Here is a 22,923-nt window from a genome sequence, read left to right on the forward strand (position 1 = left end):
CTATACAGAAACGACCACAACCTGCATTTCCAGTTTTGACCTTTTCTAACCTCTAGAACCATATGTCTAACTACCCACTGAATGTCTCCAATGGAAGGTCCTTAGACCTTCCATGAATTCAATATGTACGAAACTGAAAATACCATATTTTCTCACAAACTGACTCCTTGTCTGGGTTTATTCTGGGTCAGTGAATGGTATAACCCTCCATCAGTTATAAACTCAAAACTTGGCAGTTCCCAAAGAACTGTTTCTCTACTCCCCAAATCCAACTTGATTCTATCTCCCAAATATCTCAACTCTGCCCTCCTCCTGCTGTACCACCCACTATATCATTACCCTTAGCTGAGACCTCACCTCGTTTTGCTTAGACAATTAAGACAGCTTCCTGAGCTCTCTGTCCCCCAGCCTTTCTTTTTCAATTCCATTTTCTACACAGCTTCCAAAGTGTTCTTTCTTAATTACAAATGGTCCCCTATGTTTTCAGAATGAAATTTAAACTCCTTAAGTAGAAACTTATATGGGCTCCATTCTCTTGCATTTCTGTAGCCATATCTCTATCTATAACCAAACTAACACTCCTTAAACTCACTATAATTTCCTGTGGCCTCTCACCCTGGCCCAAGCGAACTTCTGACAGTAGGTTATCATCCTGAGGAACTCCTAGTCACCCGTCAAGAACCAGGACAGAGGTCACCTCCTCCATGCAGCCTTCAGTAATCCCATTGCCCATCAGAGACAGCAGGAGCATCTAAGGACTCAATAGATTCTTTAATATACTTGTCACACTGAAGAGTGTGTCTGTTTGAGTGTCTGCCTCTCTAGATAACCTTTGAGATCTTTGGGGGAAGGGACCATGCCTCATTCATCTTTGTACCTCCAGCACCCACATGGTGATTAGCACCAAAGAGGCATTCTTTGAACACAGAAATAATAAATAAGTGCATCATGGTTGTCAGAAGGCCTAACTATAGCAGACCCTCTGCTTTGCTTGAAAACAGATACTTCAGCTTGATAGAATTGTATATAAAAACAGAGTATGTTGACCCACAGATAGCCTAGAGGGCTCTCCCAATAAGCTTTTTATGACTGAACTCCAGGGTGCTCTTTTTAATTGCTCAGAGGCCCCTTTGGTTTCTGTTGAGTCTTGGTTGCATTTCCATTAGAGTTGTATGCAAGTTGAAGGCTGAATATGCACCTTAGGTTTGGCAATTCACTTTGGGTTCTGCCAGCTGCCTTCTACTGTCAACTATCTAGAATCTGCAAAGGTCAATCTAAGCCCTCATTGAAGTTCAGAACTAAATTACACCTGACAAGTGGGTGGGACAGAGACACATAGAGTCCAGTTAGACCCAACTACCTCCCCGAATCCTTCCTGGTGATTTTTACTGACCCTGGGCCCCATCCAGCCCTCCCCTCTTTCTGATGAGTCCTTGCTCAGGGCACAGAATACTTACACTCTGCTCATAGAAAGAAAGGTAAGGGGGGGGGGGTGTTAAGGGCATATTGAGGGCTGACATCTCTCTGTCTTAAGTGAAGACACTTACGCAGACCCATGGATGCTTGAGAGCCTGGTCAGCTGTGATACGTTTTGCAGGGTTTATGGTTAGCATCTGGTTGATCAAGTTCTTGGCTTCAGGGGTTACTGTGTCCCACTCTGGTGATGGGAACTAAGGAGCAGAAACAGGGGGAGGAGCGATATGAAATTTATGAGCCTCACACCCTGAAAGGTAGGCTCTGTCTTCGTCCCAGCTCCTATCAGTGGGATACTCTGTGCTACCTAAAGCAGCGTGGCAAAGAGTTAGAGAAGCTGCGGGTACCCCCTGCACCTGTGTCAACTTAAAGACCAAGAAAGGAAGACAGAGCAATCATGGTTAGAACGCCAGAATGTGAGATCCAAGCAGGAAGGAGGCTCCAACATCATCTGGTTGCAGTGATTCAGCGATGTGCCCAAGGCCTTACTGCAGTGGTGGGAGCTTCCAGACTTTTCTTCCCTGTTACGCAGCACATCACACCTCCAGACCCGAGAGTTTCAGGGGGCTCCTTAGTTTTATAGATACTAAGAATGGCTGTGCAAAAAAGTGGCCCCCTGGGACAGTGGGTGGTGAGAATTGCATGCCCATCCTGTGCCCTCAAAGCCCCCAACCCTCCTGGTATCTCACCCCCTCCCTTGGAGTGGGAACAAACCAGTCCTTACATCATAGGCTCCAGCCTTGATCTGCTGATACAGCTTGTGTTGATCCTCATCCCAGAAGGGAGGATATCCCACCAGGAGAATATACAGGATGACTCCTATGAGACAGAACATAGGTCATGGGGGTGAGTCACCTACTTTGCTGAGAAACCGAGAAAAGCCACTAAGGGCTCAGAGCCACCCAGAAGGTCAAGGGCCATACCAGAGATTAGAAGTGGGTACCAGCCAATAATGCTGTGCCACTAGCCCCTCCTCCTATGCTTCAATCTCCATGCCACCAAGCCACGTCAGGGATTTCTTTAGGCACAGCATATCTTCTAAGGTGTGGGCAAATCCCTCTTCAAGAAGGATGGCACAGAATACATGAAGTACTGGGGGAGGAGGGTGTGATGCAACAGCCATCCCAGGGGCACTAGAGCGAACGCCGTGATTTCACATATACCAGACACTTGTGGGACTGCAAAGAATAGCGATGCCTTTTTCTCACCATCACTCGAAGTCAAGGGCCCTTAACACCGAAAAGCTGAGAGTGTGGAATGGGCTTACCGCAGGCCCAGATATCCACAGGCTTTCCATAGGGATCTTTCCTCAAGACCTCAGGGGACAAGTAACCCGGGGTGCCAGCAAAACCTGTAGCAGAAGAGAGGGCGGAGGCACACTGAACCCACTTTCTCCTTAAATCCACAGCAGCCATTTTCCCCAAGTTCCTTCTCACTTCTGATGCTTTTGCTACATAAGCTCTCAGCACATGGACAGCAAGAGAGGACAGGCTCAGCTTCTTATTGTGCCTGGAATCTAAATCATAGGGCAAGTCCATGTGCCTACCAGGAACACCCAGCCCTCCCCAGAGGCAGCAAGACCGCAGTGCTGACAACAGCTAGGCTCACTGCGCTGGCCACGGAGGGCCAGGAGGGAGCTCTGCACACTCCCTCCTCTCCTCCAGTCTCTGAGGAGGCCAGGACCATTAAGGGTCTGGCTTCTAGTTCTGAAAGAAGATGGCAGATCAGGAAGAGGAGGAAGGGCGGGGACTGCCTTCCAGGAAGACAGGGTCACTCTTACCAAACCAAGCCTGCTGCTCTCCCTGAACTTCGATGGCTAGGCCAAAATCAGCCAGCTTGACTGCCGCACCCTTGCATTTACTCGCCAGTAGCAGGTTCTCAGGCTGTATGAGGAGAAGACAGAACCTTGTGAGGCCCCCACTGCCAGGCCCAGAGGGAGCCTAATTTGGGTGGGCCCTCGCAGTACCACCATCTGGCCCTAGGTGGCAATAGCACCCCACAAGCGGGAGGCAAAGGGGGAGGCTAAGTAGTACCTTCAGGTCTCGGTGGACGATGTCATGCTGGTGGATGTGGTTAACGCTCTCCAGAATCTGATGTATACAGTGGCTGCAAAAGCGGAAGAAAAAGAAATGTCAGTGCACAGTTAAACCACCTCATTCACAGCCACACGCTGTGGACTAAAGCACGTAACTCTGGTTCATGGGTTCACAGAAAATCACTGAACAGTAAGTTAGAACCTCAGACACTGCCCTTCTAGTTTGACCTCTTTTACAGAAGGAACTGAGTCCCAGGCCGATTAAGTGGTTTGTCGAGTCTCCCACTAGATAACGGAAAAGGAGCATCTAGAACAGGATCCACCAGAGTTCACCAGGACTCCTTAGACTATAAAGGCCCAACACAAACCACTTTGTTTCCAAGAGAGTAGGGACACCCCACACCCCTGAGAAGGGAGGACCATACAACCTCTTCCTTTCTTCTCTTTCCCCTAGAGCAACTCTGTTCTAGAAGAAGCTTGTGGTGGCAACTCAGGCAGGAGAGTCCAACTAAACCTAAGCTGTTTTGGGGTGGGAACATTCATGTTTATTTAAACATTTATTGAGTGCCTTCATGCATTGTGCTTGGCACCACACAGCTATAGGGATGAATAAGACGCAGTGCCTACCCTGCCATCTAGTAGGGGAGATAAAATGAGTACACAGACACCTTTAAGGTACCAAGTAATATTTAAGAGGGGTCCAATCAGGGTACCTAAGGAACATGTCTTTTCTTTCTTCTTTATCTTTAATTTTTTTATCCTCATCTGAGGACATGCTTATTGATTTTTATAGAGAGAGGGGAAGGGTGGGAGAGAGAGGAAGAGAAATATTAATGTGAGAGAGAAACATCGACTGATTGCCTTTTGTATGCACCCCAACCAGGGACCAAATCCACAATGTAGGTATGTGCCCTGACCGGGAATCAAGCCTATGACCCTTCCCCTTTGGTTCACAGGACAATGCTCCAATCAGCGGAGTCACACTGCCAGGGCCCAAGGAGCATTTCTGATAATGATTTTGCATAGAAAAAGACAAATTACGACAGAGTCGCATTCATGCTGATGCCAGAATTAGGCTGCCTAACTTCCAAGTCATCCTGCCCCACTCTGTCAGACCTTGGCAGAGAGTGTTGACAATCTAGAGTAGCGGTAAAAACTAAGGGACAATTTTGCCTCCCAAGGGAAATCTGGCAATGCCTGGAGACATTTCTGGCTGTCACAACTGAGGGGGATGCTACTGGCATCTAGTGGGTCAAGGCCAAGGATGCTTCTAAACCTCTACAATGCACAGGATGGGGGTGGGGTCCCTCAACAACAACAAAATTATCTAGCCCCAAATGTCAGTACTGCTGAGGTTGAAGAACCCTGGCCTAGAGAATGGAGCCCCAGCCAGAAGGTACTACTAGGTATATGGAGCAGGTCTGCAGTGTCTGGGGGCACTGGGCTGGTGACTTGGACTTATTACGCCTTCCTTAAAATCTGATACTGGGGCTTCCACAAGAGCCAAAGGGACTTATGAGGCTCTGGCCTCCCTACAGGATACAGCCCAAGAGTAGACCAAAGAGACTGTAAGACCAAGCTGAAGAGGCGAGTCTCCACAGAAATGTATAATTAGAACAGAGCCAGGCTAGCAGGGAGAGCCTTCTGGCCAAAAATGGCAAAAGTGCGAAGTGTCCCAGCGGAGCCAGGCCAAGCCCACTGGTACAGTCACACCGCCCCCCCCCCCCACACACACCCAGCTCTCTCTCCTCCCCGCCAGACTCCCTGAGCTATCACCACCTCCTCCCACCCCACAGCCTGGTCCTCCCCTGCTGGCACTGGAATTCATCTCCCCACTTGAGATTTTTTCCCGAGGCTGAAGCATCTGAAGCTGATCAGCAAACACTGGCGTCTTAGTTGAGAAATTGGTGAGGAAGCTGTGCTCCCCCACTCTCCAGAGGCAGCCAGAGCCGCCACATGTGCCAGAGAAGCTGCAGGCAGGATGATCAAAACCAGGTTGTAAGGACATCACCCTCAGAGAAAACTCAGGCTGGGGAGGAGCCGAGGCAGGAATGGCAGGCCAAGCAAGCGCCCAGAGCTGTGGTGTGGGAGGAATTCTGCTGTGTCACATGGAGGAGCTGCCAGGGCTTCCATGGAGGGCTTGGGGCCAAGAGGTGTGGCAGAGGAATGGTCCTCTGGCCAGAGGAGCCCCACATCAGGACTGGTAACAGTGGTCAAAAGACAATGTGATGAAGGCTGAAGTCTCCCCAAAAGGTTCCTGGATGGATGATTAACTATTTGGGACGTAAATTGTGTTTCTCCATCTCTGGATCATCCCCAGAATGCCTTATACACAGAATTTGTCACAGGAAAGAAAAGAGATAGGGAGGGCCCTTGGGCATGCCTGCAAGTACAGGGTAGCGCAAAGAAAAGGTATTTCTGGGGTGATGGGGTAAAGGAGACTTGTAAGAGCTTTGCCAAAAGAAAAAAAAAAAAAACTGATCTGCAAGTGTTGAATTTTTAACTTTTCATATCATCCAGAGAATGCCACCCAAGTCCAGCTCTATAGAATCTTTGTCCAGATACAAGCTCTTCCCCAAAGACTATTCAAATGGACACAATGCCTGATCCCCTAAGATGACCAAAACTCACACTTGAACTATAGGGCCCTCATCTCACCTGGCATCAGCTTCACTGTAGTATTCTCTTGCCACGATATCTTCAAATAGCTCTCCGCCAGTAACACTGCAACCAACAGAAAGAGGGTCAGAAGAGGCAGGCCAGCTGGTCAAGCCCAGCATCCAAAAGGTAACAGCTCACACTGGAGAACAGCTTTTAAAGAAATCGTAACTCGTATTCATCTCATCCAAGACCCAGAACACACTCAATCCTTCAACAACATGGGCCCTCTCTTCCCCCTGCACATTTGTTTTTATAATCTACATATGTCTATTACTCAGGCAAAGATAATATACAGGAATCTAAGAGAAAATAATTGATTTACTCAGAAAGTCACAGATTTGATACCAACATAAACACTAAGATACAGTTGCCCAAAAAGAACAGGCGTACTACTTGAAGTTGAAGAATAATGAGACTAATGACAGAGACCCAACCCTGAAAATACCAAAGAGGCATTTCCAGGAGGTGAAGAGCCACTTTTAAGATATTAAACCACAACCAAAGTGGACGAGAGACCAATTGGAGCCCAGTTTACAATAAAAGCTACCTTTGAGTTCTCAGAATTTTTGAGGTCAGATAAACAGCTGTATTCTATTTCTCTGCTAAGGACAACACACCAAGAAACAAGAAGAAAGCATCTGTGCCGGGTACATTGCTGAACAGAACGCGACAGCAATGCCATTCTGGGGTTTGGAGTCCGGGGGAGACACTGAGTGAGCAATGAGACCTCCTCAGCAATATGGCTCTTACCAGAGGAAGTCCAAAATCAAATTCTCCCCCCCCCACCCCCCAGCAAAAGAGAGGGACCCTTGGCAGAGGCTGAAGACCTAGTTTAGGCCTTTTTCTGAGCCCTCCTTTTGAACAAGCTGAAGGGAAAGGCCCCCACACCCTCACAAAATGGCACTTACAGGTCAAACACGAGGTAGTGAAACCCTTCTTCAGAAATACTGTCATGGAGGCGCACTGCAAGAGAGGAGACGCGACAGACATTAACAGAGAAAAAACCTGGAAATCCTTTCCTCTCCTCCTCAGCAGCCCCACCCCTGCCCCATAGCCTCATGGGGTGGGCTGTCTCCTGAAGGAGTGGCAGTGAGAAGTGGCGGCATGCCGGCACTCCTCAATCCAAGGTTATGTAGCGAAGGAGCAGCGACAACCAGACCCCAGGGTCAGAGCTCCGGTCGCACCTCCGACTGCCTCAGATCAGGCAAGAGAGAGAAGCTTCGCAGCCAGGGCAGAGAAAAGAAGGAAGCTTCCCAGAGGGGATAGTCCCAGAGAAGGCAGTCCTGGGACATGGTGTGTTGCAGTGTAATGCAGAGAAGCAGCAGTGATGCTGACCACAGGGGACAGAGAATGACAAGATGGGAGAACCCGAGAGCTCTTTTCAGAGGAGTAAATGGGAATAGAAGACTTAAAGGGAGGGAACAAGTGGGAGAAGCAGAACCCAGCAGGAAGGCATGTGGAGCGAGGCAGGTGGATAGTGAGCACGGAGGCAACACACAAGTTCAGGCAAAGACAACAAGAACCGTTATATTAAGTGCTTATTATGTGCCAGACCTTGTGTAAAACTCTTTGCATACATGACTGATTCTACAGGCATTTATTGAGCATGTACTATGTGCCAGACCCTGTGCTAGGTGGTTTAGATATTTAGGAAGGACACAGTGCCAGCCTTCAAGGAGTTTAATATTCTTGACGACCACCATGAGACGAGCATTGCTGCCATTCTACAGATGAGGACACAGGAGGTTCAGGGACATAAGAGTAACTTACCAAAGGCCAAAGATATGGAGAGTTAAGATGTGAATCTAGCTCTATCTGTCTCCAAAGACTGGTCTATACCACTGCTTCCTATAAGACATGTGAAGTGGCCCACACACCCAGGCAATAAAGGAATGGAGCCAGGAGAGAGACCATGCGTGAATGTACCTACAACAGTGTCACAGATGGGCCTGGGAGGTCACCACACAGAGTGGACTATGACAACTCACAAACTGCAAGAGAAGGCTGGCAAGCAGTATCCCTTCCCACTTCCCGCCTCCACAGCTCTTGGGCAAAAAACCAACCTACTCTCCTCTGAGATCTCCTCAAGCTCCTGCCCACAAAGCCACCTCTGGGTTAAGTGCCAAGCTCTAAACATCATTCTAATGCAAACACAACCTGATGCTCCGTTCCTGTCCCTTCCCTCACCTGAACTCTCTTCATGGAAAACCTCAGTTCCAAAGGGCTCCCTCTGTCCGACCTCCGCCCCAGCACCCAGCAGTTTCACGAGCAGCTCACAGAGCACTTCAGGAATGGCCTGACACCAAACTGATCGGTGAGGTTCTTGGATACAAAGAAATCTCCATTTCTCTTCTTTGGCATGGCCCAGGCTGCCAACTGCCCCAAACGACAGCTTCCATTTCCAGCATCAGAGTGTTTCATCAGGGCTGAGGTGCTTCCCGATATCCCCTCCCACCAAAGCAAGATCAGCAAGAACATAAAATATAGGCACTAAGCCACAACCAGAGCTCCATGGTTCTCCTCACTTGACAAATGAGGACTCAGGCCTGCCAGGGTTTGAACCAGGGCCTAACGACTGTTTACACTTCCTACTGCCTACCTTATTTGATCTGATCTGGTTACTCAACCCCAAGTTCTACTCCAGAGTATTTCTGTGATTTACCAATGGGATCAAAGACAGGTAGTACTTCTAAAATCACTGCCCCTCAAACCATACTCATTTGTCCACAGGCAAACAAGCTCCACTTCTCTAGGCCTGCAGGTGACAGAAGGAAGGGGCTACAGACAGATCTCTGCCTCCTTCTCACCCTAACTAACCCAGGCGCGCTGACACGGGCCCTCCCAAAGCCCTGCCACTGCCCTCCTCAATGGGCTGCTCTGGTCAAAGTCGGTGCTGCATGCTGAGCCCTGCTGTGGCTGCTGCTCCCTCGCTTCCAAAAGGACTTTCCATTTAATTAAAAATTTGCTATTAAAAAGCATTAAAGTGTGTAATACAAATAATCCCCTGGAAATCAGCTGTCCCAGAAGCTAAAAACCAGCTCCATTAGGGAGGTGACTAACAGCAATAGGGTGGTGAGCTCGCAGGACAGTGGTACGATGCTCGCAAGTACTCCTGGGGAGTCCTGCCGCCTCCCCTGCCTCCCCCAAGCCCCCACCCCCAGCCCTCCCCACAGCACAGCAGGGCTGAGAACAGGGCAGAAAGTGCAGGCACCCATGCCTGTGCCCAGACAGGGAGTCATTGGCCCGTGCCCTTGTCCAGGAAGGCCACACACAGAGCCCAGGTGGGAGAAGGCCAGGCGGGGAATCAGGAGGAAGACTCACCCTCCAAGGCCACCCAGCCCGGAGAACAGCTTTGGTGTGTGTGCCAGAGCAAGGTTCCACTGAGACAAGGAGGGACAGGTATGGAAGGCCCATATCTGAACAAGACTGCTGTCGTTTTTGTTTTCCCATTTGCAATGAAAATTAACAGGGAACTGAGAACAAGAGGAAAAACTTGACTGCACCACTCTAAGAGCCTACCTAGCAGATTCTTAATAATAATGATCCAAATTATAGAAATGAACACTTACTCAAGCTGTTTCTATGTGCTAGGCATTGTGCCAAGTGTTTTACACATTATTGCATTCAATGCTCATATTAACTCTGTGGGACAGGTACTTCTATTACCCTCATCTAACAGAAGAGGAAACTGAGGCTCCAAAGAAAGTCACACAAGGTCATACCAAGTGGCAGGACTGAGACTTGAAGCCAAAACAAACTGACATCAATATCTTTGATATTGTAGAACTGTCCACTGGGAAGTCACTTTCTCTATTCTCTTAGGCAAAGGAGCTCCAACCTGCCCCCACTAGCCCTGGCCATTCTGATTCACTCATCAACGTCCATTCAGCACCCTCTATGAAGCAGGCGTGGCTGTACATGTCATGGATTCGGCTGTGAAGGCAAGATACCCAGCCCTGCTGCCGCAGAGCTTCCAGGTGAATGGAGAAGACAGGCTTTAAACCAGCACCTACACAACCATGTAATTAAGCGCTACCGTGCTGAGAGCTGTGAGGTAGAAGTAAGGGACGCTATGGATACATGCAATAGAATAATCGGACCCCCAGCCCATTCCACAGTAATGAGAGGGCATGAAGGCCAAGGAAAATCAGACCAAGTCTACAGACAGGAAGACCTGGGGAAAGGAGTATAAAGTGTTTAGTACAATACATTATAGTAATAAACCTAATTATTGTTCTTTATAATATGTACAAGGAAGAACGGGACAGAAAACACCCAAATACTTTTACTTGATGTTTCATACCTTCAAGGATTGACAAAAGCACAACCCAAACACTGTGGCTATTTGCAATTCTTTAAAACCACTCACTAATATGCCATATTTTAACTAACAAACCGTGCTCAAAAAACACTAAAAAAGTGTCACTGTTAACGTCTGCAGCAAAAGCACAGTAGGAAGGAGGCCCTGTGCCCAGAGGCTGGTGTGGGACTGAGGATGCCTCCCCCTGCCCTCCCCCCAGAGTGGTGGGTAGGGGACTCAGGAGCTGTTCAGTTATGATCCAACATTTCCTTCTTTTACTTTTCAACTATTTGCTACACTTACTGGTAGCTGAACGGGTCCTGGGTTGAAAGGCAGCCTGGTTTGAATAGCTCGTGAACTGAGTTGGGGATAGGGGTCTAGGAGAGATCATTTCTGGCAGTTGGAATCTGTTTTCATTTCCCTTTATTTCCTAGGCCTCTTTCTCTCGCTGAACCCTCTCACCACAACTCCATAAAGAGGCACATGTGGCAAAAAAAAGTGCCGAAAGTCACAGCTACTAACCAGCAAATCCCCAACTCAAACTTGGATTTGACACCAAAGCCACAGACCGTTGCTTCTCCACATATGTGGTCCACAGACCAGTATCATGAACATCACCTGGAAATGCAAGGAAGCAACTGAATCAGACTTGAATTTTAACATGATCCCTAGGTGATCCAGGAGCACATAAAACTTTGAGAAGTGCTGCTCTAAACCACAAGGCTAGACTATGATTGAGACTACTGGGGCAGCTCAGCATGATGAAGGAAGACAGAGTCTATTCATCAGAGGAGTTTAGAGCAGGGAGTAAGCAGATCATAGGCGGAAGAAAGTCCGTTCAAACTTTAGACGATTAGCACTCCCGCTGTCTCCTGCTCTTAACTCCCCACCTCTGGTCACTCTCCTAGGGCTGTTTTAGGTTCTGCAGTACACCTCATAACCAATAGGCTTTTCAAATAAAAAAAAAAATTAATAGACTTTATTTTTTAGAGCACTTGGGTTCACAGCAAAACAGAGCAGACAGTACACAGAGCTCCCACATACCCTCTGTCCCCACATATGCACAGCTTCCCCCACTAACCACATCCCCCACCAGAGTGGTACAACTGTTAAAATCGATGAACCTACTGATGCATCATCATCACCCAGATTCCACAGTATTCATTAGGGTCCATTCTTCCAACAGGCTTTTTTACTCCTGAGATAGAATATCTACTAGGGAATAAAGCTGAGGGTGCTTGGCTCCTTGCATCCAATTCCCTTCTGAATCTGACAGCAACCAGTTTGACCATAAGCTCTTTGCTCTCAGCTTCCTCAACTCTGCACCGCTCTTGGCTGATCCACTGGTATCCCTGTGGGATGGAGTTAAAGAGGCTGGAGCCAAAAGGACCACAGCTCTAAAGGATGGAGCAGTGGGGAGACGAGAGGAATAGTGGATTAGGGGGACAAAATGCCTCCTCTCCTGCCACAAGCCAGGTCAGGATCCATGGTAACCCCGGCCTCCTGGACCCACAGCTCTGCCACAGCTCCTGGAGCCCTTGTTCCCAGCGGAAGCCAGACAGCCTGGTCAACTCTCCCAGGGTACCGTCCTGGCTCACCCTATCCTCTCCCTGTCCTTGATCCCAGAAAAGGGCCTCAGACCAACATCCCCTAAGATCTGGGAGCAGTCATGAAATGGAAGCACAGTTCCATGCAATCAGATGCTGACAAATAAGTATGACTTGCCTGGCCTTGCCTGGGTCTTGCAGTCTCCCTAACAGAGCAGATGGCTAGGGGGGATGGTCTCTCCGTCTGCCTTAATCCTAAGTTGGGGGCAGGTGGTACAAAGAAAGGGCCACCAAACCAAGTAAAGGCTAAAAGGTCAAAAAGTATGTATTTAATTTCTAGAAATAAAACTTTTTAAAGGTTAGAACTTTGTTTTTCAGCTAGAATCCATTTTTTGTTCTCTCTGGTTGCTTCTCAGTTGTCTTTCTCCTTCCCCGACCACTCTGTGGTCAGCCACGCCAGTATTGCAGGCGACGCAGACCTGGTTCTGCCTCCTGCCTCACCTCCCCCACCCCTCATTCTCCTTCCTCCATGAGGATAATTCATTGCTGTTCTGTGAATTGGTCACAAGGAGCAAAAGGAAAGAAAGTTGCTGACCTCAGACCCTGAGATTGGGAACTATAACACCAGAATGATTCTGTGCTTGTGGATGGCTTTAATTACCCACATGTTTTTTCTTCCTGGTCTAGAACTTCTAGGTCAGAGGTCACAAGCTCACAAAGCCTACAGGCACCACACAGGCGGTGCAAACGTGACATAACAGGGAGTGGTAAGGACGGTGGCCAGTGGACTGAGGGGCCTCCACTGCCCAGCCCCAGCTGATTCCGGCCATGCACGGAAGTGGGCTCAGGAGAACCAAGCCTTCTGATTTGAAAGACTGGGAAATAGAATATTTTTTCAAAGTGTAAAATCTCATTTTTAAATACTGACTGGCAAATGATGAAAGTATTTTTAGACCACTCAACCAGCCAAACTAAATACACCTGAATTTGTGACTGCAGTTCTAGATTGTGTCTCTCCTCTGCTGGTCCCCACGATGCTGTTTTCAGGTAGGAATCTAAGTTCAAAAGATCACCTGGGAGCCCCAGTAGTTCCAAGCTCAGGACCTGCCGGCTGAGAGCTGTTGGCTCTGTGGAACACACTGCACCAGGCAGAGCTGAGCACTTGAGCACTGGCTCTCCCAATCTGCTTCGGGTGTAACCCAAGCTGCTGATTGTGATCTATAAAGCCCTGCATGGTTGGGGTTCTGGTTACCTCAGAGGTGCTCCTCTCCCCATGGGCTAGAGTACGACCTCAGCTCTCCTACATAAATAGCTCATGTGAAGTATTCTAGCCCAAGATCTGGGCAGGGTAGCTCTGGAGGAAGCATCAAGCTTTAGCAAGCTGCCTCGCAGCCCTGGCTGCCCGCAGAGGAGAGCGGGTGGCCTCCGGGGCACTGAGGAAGCCCTGACATTTAGGTCCTGCCAAGGAGCATGGAATACATGTTGTTTTTTTTGTGATGTCCCAGGGTTTTTAGGGAGAACCTAGGAGATGCTCCCTGCTCTGCCTCAAGTCAAGACTGGGGTTTCTGCTCAGACACTGCAGCCAGTGCAGTTTCTATCCTCTCTGCGAGAAGCACCAAATCAGGGCCAACGCTTTTGGCAGAGACTGTTTCAGCTGAACAATGTAAAACTGAGCCAGAGTGGGTTGTGGCAGGCAAACCTCCTCAGGCTTTAGAACAACCAACAATGTGCTCTTGTCCCCTGAGTCAGGGTGGGAGCAGAGAGAAATCCTCTTCATTTTTCCTCCTTCCCCATCCGAGTGGCTCTTGCCATCCCTTCTCCAGAGAAGCCAGGCGGGTGGGCAGCTTGCTTTCCTAGCTCTGGGGAATACAAACAGAAGCACCATGGAAACCCCCAGAGTGTGCACGACACTGCAACGGGAACAAAACTCTTTCAAGTCCAGAAACAAAATCCAGACCCTCTTATGATGGTCATGAAGAGCCCCTGGGGAGGGATGCTGGCAGGCTACTAGCCCAGAACCACACACACTGAGGACCCTAGACCTCAGCCCAAAGACAGAAGGAGAAGGGAAGGAAGGGTATCTGAAACCTGTTCCAATACTTCACATCCCAGCCCTGAGATGGCACTATAGGCATGAAGACACCTAGATCTCAAAACCAGAATGTCCCAGAATTCTGAGCAAGACACGGCTGCTTCCCTGCTCGGGAAAAACAAGACACCAGGAGCAAAGGCCCAGGGACAGAAGTAGTTCCATATACAAAAGCAGTGGATCTCTGTTCTCCAACCCCTGCTACAAAAAGCCCGAGAAATACTCCATACAAGTGCACTTACCAATGTTGGGATGTTTCAAAAGTCGGCATATCCGGGCCTCACGTTCTAGTTTCTGGTGATCTAAAAGCAGAAGAGAGAGACCAAAAGCCATCAACCATCCTTTCTATTTACTGCCACCTGGCTACTCATACTCCTTCAATTCTTAGGCGCCAATTATGCACTTTTTACAATTTGCTGAATTTATGTAGCAAGTCACAGCAATCCTAGGGATAGGTATTATTACTACTCTTTCCAGATGAGAAAATGCCTTAGGAAAGCACCCCCAACTGGCATGTGAATCCAGGTCTTTAACTAAATTCTGGTACTCTTTCCACTATTGCAGGGATTTCATTGGGCCAGGGTGTCCAAAATCTCTTTCTTACTAGAAATACTAATAAGAGCTAAGTTTTATTGAGCACTTGCTATATGACCAGGCACTGTGCTAGGAGTTTTGCATATATTCTCTACCTGAGTCTACAGAGCAACCCTAAAACATAATGGCGCTGACAATAAAGATGATGATTTGAAAAAATAATAATAGGTAACATTTATTGAGAGCTTACTTCCACACCAGGCAGATACATCTTTTAATTTATCTTCATAACAACTCTGATGAGGTTATTAGTACTATGCTGCCCATTTGACATAAAACTGCTTCTCCCCTAGGATCCTCTTGGCCACTCACTGCTGGGGCACTCAGCCTCTGGGGTTACTCTACTTTGGTGAAATGACCAGAGTGCAAGAGTCCCCACATCCAAGCAAGCTGCACTGGTCAATTCCTTCCACAGGAAGATAGAGCTCCAGGCAGTGGAAAGAGAGGAATACTGCTGCTCTCTACTTCACCAGCTCTACTTGCTGGAATCCTCCCCAAAGCTACCTCCTTCATGAAGTTGTCCCTGCTCCTCATAGTAGACATCACTTCCCCCTCCCCCAATGATAAGCCACCCCATCTCCCACTGAATCTCTTATAATTCTCACATCATACATTATATCAGTAATCTTTCTATCACAAACTCTGCAAAGTGTGGGGCCTTTCTGAGTTGTGCTTTCTAGAGTTCCTTCCATAACAGGGTCTTAATAAGAGTTTATCAATTACATCAACAAAAAGTAGAAAATGACTTTCGGCCAAGATGGAGGCAGAGACAGACATGCTGTGTCTCCCTCCACAACTAAGAAGGAATACAACTACCTCAAAACTAGTAACAACCAGAAGTTCCAGAAAATCAAACTGCATGGAAGTCCAGCAAACAAAGATATAAAGAAGAAATACTCATCCAGACAGGTAGGAGGGGCGGAGAGGACACGGTGTGGTGGTGGCAGCAGCAACAGCGGCAGCATCAGGCCGGCAGAAACTGAAGTTACACGTTTTAAAAAGTCAGGAGGGACACCTGGGGAGCGTTCCCAGCTACTCACCGGACCTCGCAGCCCACGGTATGAGCACCAGGGGAAATCAAGCCTCATTGCTTCTGACTGTGCAGACCAGTGGGAGTTGGGGTGGAGGCAGAAACTGCCAGTCTCAACAGAGTATGCTTGTTTAAAGGGCCCCCATGGTCCTAGAGCATCTGCAGACCCACCCACTTTGGGAACGACAGCCAAGGCAGCAGCTATAGGGGCGCCAGTCTGGTGTGGAAGTGAGAGAGGTGCCTGGAAAAGGGGCGAGTGCTGGGCAGGCCGCATTGTTCACTCTCGGACCCCACCCCCATACACAGCACCACAACGTGGTGAAACAGGTCGCCCCGTACTGAGGAATCCCTAAGGCTCTGCCCCTTACAACGTAACAGGAGCGACAGCTCTACCTGGGACGTGGAGGCAAACAAACACAGAAGCCTGTCAGAATGAGGAGACAGAGAAATATGGCCCAAAAGGGGAAACGGATCAAGGTTCCAGTGGGAGAGCTAAGCGACAAGGAGATAGCTAACCTAACAGATGAGGAGATAACACAGAGTTCAAAACACTGGTGATAAAGATGCTCATAGGCTTGACAGATATGCTTGAGTACAGCAAACGTATAAGAGAAGAAGTGAAGGCTATACTAAGTGAAACGAAGGAAAATCCACACAAAACCAATGGTGAAGGGAAGGAAACTGGGGTTCAAGTCAATGATTTGGAACATAAGGAAGAAAACAGTCAACCAGCACAGAATGAGAAAGCAAGAATTGAAAAAAACGAGGAAAACTCCCCAAATTTTGCGAAGGAGAAGGACATACAGGTCCGGGAAGCACAGAGTGTCCCGGGCAAGCTGGACCCAGACAGGACCACACCAGGACGCATCATAATTGAGATGCTAGAGGTGAAAGATAAAGAGAGAGGCGGAGAGTAGCCTACAGGGGGGTGCCTACAGGACTATCAGCTGATTTCTCAGAGGACATTTTGCAGGCAGGAAGGGACTGGCAAGCAGTATTTAATGTGATGAAAAGCAACCCACAACTAAGATTACTCTACCCAGCAAAGCTATCATTTGGAATGGCAGGGCAGATGAAGTGCTACCCAGACAAGGTGAAGCTAAAGAAGTTCATCATCACCAAGCCATTATTATATGAAATGTCAAAGGGACTTACTTAAGAAAAAGAAGATCAAAACTATGAACACTAAAATGACAACAAACTCACAAGTATCAACAACTGAATCTGAAAAATAAAAACAAAATCCAAGTAAGCAAACCAGAATAGGAACAGAATCATAGGTATGGGGATCATTTGGAGGGTTATCAGCTGGGAGGGGGAAGGGGAGAAATGGGGAAATGGTGCAGGGACTAAGAAGCATAATCGGTTTGTACAGAATAGACAGGGGGAAGTTAATAATAATATAGGAAAGTGTGAAGCCAAAGAGCCTATATGCACGACCCACGGACATGAACTAAGGTGGGTGGGATTGCTGCAGGAAAGGCAGGTACTGGGTGGAGGGGAGCAAAGGGGGAAAAAGTTGGAACTACTGTAACAACCATAATCAATAAAATATACTTAAAAAAAAAAGTAGTAATAACTATTATTTACTAAGCATTTACTATATGCCAGGCAGCAGTATGGATTATCCTATTTCATCCTCACAGAAATCCTGTAAAGTAGGGGTAGGGGGTCTGATTGGCTCCATTACATTACAAATGAGGAAACTGAGACTTAAACAGTTAAAGTAACTGCCCAAGGTCACAGAGGCAGTGGATGCATGTGGTCTGAACCTAGAACCCTCTTTCTCCAACACTGTACTATGACAATAAGATAAAGAAAAGTAAGAGCATCAAGTAAAGACCCCAGGCTTTGGGGAGCGGGAGTGTCACAGGCCAGTTCACCCCAACATCTCTAGGCCCAGGCAGATGCCTTTACATCCACACCTGCCAAGAAATTCCTGCCTCCCTGAATAGGGGCTTCTGCCCTTCTCACCTCTACCCAAACAGCAAAGAGCCTCTGTAAAGCCTTCCACAACTTTCACAACACTCCTGCTGGGTAGGTGCTATGATTGTCCCTACTTCACAGATGATGAAACTGAAGCCCAGAGACATTAAATAACTTGCCTGAGGTCCTAGAGCAGGAAAGGGATAGAACTGGGATTCAAACTCAGGCCTGAGATAATGTAGTCTGAGCTACAGTAGGGATTACAGACTAGAAGGAATTCGTATTCTTTCACCAACCACCCCCAGCTTTGCGCTAACTTTCTCTCTAACGACAGCTCTGCTTTGTGGAAGAAGGAGGTAGGGACAGGCAGAGATTAGTTCCTGCTGCCCAGCTAATCCGTTCCAGCTGCCCAAAGATCTGGGTCAGGCCTTCCTTTCCATCCTCGGGTTCGGCATGACCACTGATCAGGGTGTGGCCAGGAGAACCCCAGGTAATCCCACACTCCCACACTGCTCAGATCCCTCAGTCCTAGGGACCTTCAGAAGGTGAGGTAGTCAAGAAAGCAGCGAGAGCCCTGCCTGGTGCAGGGGGCGCTCACTTCTTCAAGGTCTCACCAGCAGAATGTCAAAGCTAACCCACCTTCTTTTGGCCCTGGTACTTGGGGGCTGGAGGTACCAAGCTGGCCAGACCCACTAGCCCTCTTTCTGACCACTCACCTCACCAACCTGCAACCCCCAACCCTTGGGCTTGGCTGCCTGGGCAGGTGCAGAACAGCATCTTACTATGCGGAGGTGGCAGCTAAGGGGAAGGCCCAGAAGATTAATGTTTATCTCCTCCCTTATGTCTCTTACTGGGTAATGGTTACAGTTCCACAGCAGCAACAGCACTAAAAATAAGGCTGCTCTGGCTTTATCAGTGACTCAGAATGGGAAGAGGAGACACAGATTCATGCTCCCAGCTCCTCGAAGGAGTTGCCCAAAGTCCAGAGGGTCTATGTTAGTCACTTAGTATGACCCTAACTCCAAGGAGACAAGCTCCACGTTCTGGGCGAAGCTTGTTTCTTCTCTAAACCCTAGGCCGTGCCTTAGTCCTTGCTCTGAACCTTCGTCATAGAGTCCCACCATGAACACATCAGCTTTGGAGTCGAACAGCACTGGACTGAGTCCCAATGCTGCCATGTTGGGTGAATTATTAAACCTATCTGAGCCTCATTCATTCATTCGAGAAATATTTACTGAGGCCTGCTGGTGACAGGCACTGTTCTAGAGTTGGGAGACAGCAGCAAACAGAACAGACAAAAATCCCTGCCCTCATGGAGCTGATATTCTAGTCAGGCTGAGCTGGGGGGAGAGACAGACAGTAAGAATGAGATGGCATGGTAGATGTGGTGGCAAGTGCTATGCAGAAAAATAAAGCAGGGAAGGTGATCGGGGAAAACCTCAGCAAGGAGGTGATGTTTGATTAGGACCCAGAGGAGGTGAGACAGTAAGCCAGGCACATTATTTTGGGAAAGTGTCCTCACTTCTAAAATGGAGGCAGCAATACCTATGAATTAACTGAGGTAACTGGGTAAGTGCTCAGTACAGTGCCTGGCACACAGGGAGAGCCTCCTTTCCAAGGGCCCAGGGATAAGAGGGACAAGGCCTCCCAGACCAGGCTTTGTGGCCGTGGCTATTTCCAGAGCCACTGAGAATTGGACTGACTCTCCCTTAGCCTGGGCAGCCACAGGGTACACAACACACCAACAGCCCTCTGACCGGGCTCCATCAGCCTTCCTGGGGGTGGGGATGTTCCTCTGCTCCTCCTGTCTACAGCCTGCAGGTAAGGTCAGAAACAGGGGCTCTTCAGAGAGTAAAGCCCAGGAAGTGCCACTGCCTGCAGGACCCCTCCTCTTCCTCGGTCTCAGCCTCGCTGGCTGTTGCGCCCTGCCTTCCAGCTCTGCTCGATGAGCCATGCGGCTTCTGCCGACCACACTCATCCATGCCTCCTTCCATCACACACAATCGGCCAGCACTCCAGCCTCCCCAGCTGTTGTCTCCTGTCGCTTTTCCACATATGTTCTGTCCTGTGTCCCCTCCAAGCCGGGTCCATGTCTGCGAAAAAGCAGGGCTCCACCCCAGCAGCAGCAGGACTCAGGAACAAGTATGGTTGATAGAGCATCTTTCCCATCTGCAAGGATGGCCCTAACTAAACATGGCATCCCCAACCCCAAAAGCAACGAGGCCACTGAACTGTCTTGGTCCACAGTGGTAGGTCCAGGCCCTGCTCCACAATCCGAGGTGATAAGACACCAGCTGCTCTTGTCACAAAAGTGGCCTTCTTCCTTGATATATACCTCCTTCCAGTGCCCACTGAGCTCACTGTTCCTAGGGAACAGTTTAGACCTGCCAAGGCTGACCTTCTTCCCACCCACCTTTCCACCAGGCTTGTCCCCGCCCCCCCAGCCCAGCCCCCCCCTTCCTGTTTGACAACAGCCACTTCCCGCTTTTGCACAGGGCCGCTTCCTGCCTGCCTCTGTGCTACTGCCATGGAGAGACCCACCCCTGCCGGCCTTCAGCCCAGGTCCAACCACAGGCCTCTGCAAGATTTTCCCCCTCGAGAGCAGAGATGGCAACAGGAGCAGAAAGCAGAAGCAGCTGTTACCAGGCACCAGCTTCGGGCCCTCCCCAGCAGCCCACCCAGGGCAGAGCCAGGCCCTGAAACAAAAGGGTCCTTAGAGGCCTTGCCTCTCCTGCCTCCGCCCAAATGCTTCTACTTGGTCCAGGGCTCCACAAAGGACAGGTACCCTTCACAGGAAGGGCAGCAAGGAGTGACCAGAGGGAGGGAGAAAAGAGAAAGCAGACAATGAGGAAACAGCACACAGCCAACGGGAGTGCAGAGCCCTAGGGTTCTCTCCCTCAAGGACCCCAGGAGAGAAGCCTACTCCAAACTCATTTTCCTAACCCCACAGGGGCCAGGGGCCAGGGGCCAGGGAGGACTGGTCCCTAATTTTCCACAGCCTCAGAGGGATGTGCCCGCTGATTTAGTGACATTTCTCTAAAACCACGAATGCCAGCACTAGCTTCAAATAAGATTCTGCTGCCACCTAACATACAATCTTCTCTAAGTGGGAAAGGATGCAGAGCCCTAACTCTGGCTATGAGGACCCTCCTCAATCCAATCTTGGTGACACCCTTGACTTTTCAAAGGGTGTTTCAAAGGTCTGTGCCTGTGGCCCTAACACTGTGAGAAGCAATCTACAGCTCCATTCATTTCAGATGCTCAATGTGGGGTGCCTCCTCTTGCTGCCCTCCCAAGTGTCTCCCATCCTTCCTAAGCAGCAGAGGCCCCAACTGGCCCCTGAAGCATCATTCCGAGGCACTGTAGGGATTTGGTGCCGTAATCCATGTTCTCCAGCTACTTATAAACAGCCCCTGTCCTTGGGCACTGACCACTGGGAATCTCAAACCACGATCCCATTGACCTCACCCTGACACTGCTATGCCACAACTCTTCCTCTTTGAATCTCACTATAAAGGTGCAGAGTCTCCCATTAAAAGCAAAGTCTGTCCACCATGTAAGAAGGGGCATGGCTTCTATTTCCTTCACACCCACACACCCGGGAACTGGCTGAGGGCTGTGAATAGAGCAGGACAGGGCCTGACATGGGCACGTGAATACCAAGGCTCTGTCCTTTAAATTGGCATTCTCCCCTTCTCTTCAGTCCAAATTCGAGCAGGTTTAAGCAAGCAACACAAAGACTTGAGGCCCACTTCAGTCTTTGGAGCTTAAGTCAAGAGAAGCTTTAACGAAGGAGGCAAAGGAAAGAAGTGCCAAGAAGTGCCCCATAGCAAAAGTCTCCCAAACCAGCTTGGAAGGAGAAAATCCCCATGGGGTCACTAGCAAGCCCCAAGAAGGCAAGGTTCTGTCTCTGGACACTCTGAAGGGTCAGAACAGGGCTGGCCGCTGAGTTCTCCATGCCCCCAGCAAGGCTCTGGGTGCCTGCAGTCTTTGCCCACTGTTTTGGTGACATTTCCTTCATGGTAACCAGCCCCAAGTAAAACATCCCAGGAAGCAGCCCCTAAAAATAGCTCCTCCCAGGGCAGCAGCAAGGGGGGGGGGGGGGATGGCAGGGAGAAAGGGAGGAGAAAAGAGGGGAGCAGATGGGAAGCTGCTGGGGCACAGGAAGTAGAGATGGTACTAGGGGAAGTGGCTGGAAATCTCCCCACCATAGAGAGGTCTGTACCTAGAGAGGTGAGTACAGGTAAAAGCAAGGCCTCATCCAGCAGAAAGGAGAAATTTGCCCCACGGGTCTTAGACTGGGCCTTGATGGAGAGGTGTGAAAGTGATATATCAATATTCATCACAGGAACAAAACACCCAGAATCTGTGTTTTAAGGGGAGGCACCAACGGGTAAGTAGACCATATTGCTTGAGGATGCTGGGGTCTGAACACTGGCAAAATCATTGGCCTATCCATGGCTCAAAACAAACAAAACTTTTGTGCCTTGATTTCTCCACTGGCCCCAGAGCAGAGCTGTCTGGCCCTGGGAAGATGACAAAGGGCCTCCACTGAGAGGCACTCAGGAGGTGCGAAGTGCCCATCTCTTCCTGTCACCACCCTTTTGGCACCCATGCGATCAGGCCCCTGTTGCCTGCCAAGGCTGTCCAGAGAGCAGCAAGCAAGGAGAAGGGGCAGGAACCGGTCACACCCACTCCTCTCCGTCCCTCTCTCCAGCCTTGGGAGAGAATGGGGTCAGCCACTCACCTCTAGGGTTTCAGCACAGCCTTGAAGCTTAGAGCACAGCTTCTGACAAAGGACCAGAGCAAGCAGTTGGAAGAAAGCAGGGACCTCTCCTATGGGATGGGACCCCACAATGGCAGCGCCCGAAGTCACCCTTTGGGAAGGTGGATGAGAGGACAGGGTGACAGGCCAGTGTTCTACGAGCTAAGTCGCAAAGCTCACAGCATGACTGTATGAAACTGGCCCAGCATATATGCCTTGGCACAGGCAAGGACCTCCAGGCTGCTTCCCCATCCACTTGGGAGGAAGGTCAAGGAGCTCAGGCACTTAAATACAAGATGTCCATTTCTCTGTCAACAAAAAAATGGCCTGTTTTATCCTTAAGAGAAAAACATGGTTTTGCATACAACCTCCTTTAATGATTCCTCAAGTGCCAGAGTCCCAGGTTCCAGTGCTGTATAGATTTCTCTTCCTTCTCCCCCTTCCTCATGGCTGCTTTACCCTCCTCTCACTTCACCCAGATCCTTAACGGTAAAGTCTCACTT

The 22,923-nt window shown here is 49.2% G+C and overlaps 1 protein-coding gene across 8 annotated transcripts in view; it reads right to left on the reverse strand.

The window, feature by feature from the left end:
• The window catches only part of CAMK2G (calcium/calmodulin dependent protein kinase II gamma), a 56,262-nt gene that overhangs the window by 27,489 nt on the left and 5,850 nt on the right, over positions 1-22,923 (reverse strand). For 6 of the 8 annotated variants that reach the window (XM_090278234.1, XM_090278232.1, XM_090278233.1 and 3 more), the window contains exons 3-11: positions 14,348-14,407; positions 10,992-11,087; positions 7,078-7,132; positions 6,167-6,232; positions 3,507-3,579; positions 3,254-3,356; positions 2,741-2,824; positions 2,198-2,292; positions 1,548-1,670 (exon numbers count right to left, since the gene is read on the reverse strand). In XM_090278234.1, coding sequence (XP_090134360.1) covers positions 1,548-1,670; positions 2,198-2,292; positions 2,741-2,824; positions 3,254-3,356; positions 3,507-3,579; positions 6,167-6,232; positions 7,078-7,132; positions 10,992-11,087; positions 14,348-14,407 — 755 coding nt within the window. Of the gene's footprint in view, positions 1-1,547; positions 1,671-2,197; positions 2,293-2,740; positions 2,825-3,253; positions 3,357-3,506; positions 3,580-6,166; positions 6,233-7,077; positions 7,133-10,991; positions 11,088-14,347; positions 14,408-22,923 lie in introns of those variants that run through there. The other 2 variants (XM_090278236.1, XM_090278235.1) reach the window with 1 other exon arrangement.

This window comes from Furipterus horrens, unplaced genomic scaffold (genome assembly GCF_987537825.1).
Source record: "Furipterus horrens unplaced genomic scaffold, mFurHor1.1.pri manual_scaffold_5, whole genome shotgun sequence".
In the NCBI taxonomy this organism is placed as follows: Eukaryota; Metazoa; Chordata; class Mammalia; order Chiroptera; family Furipteridae; genus Furipterus; species Furipterus horrens.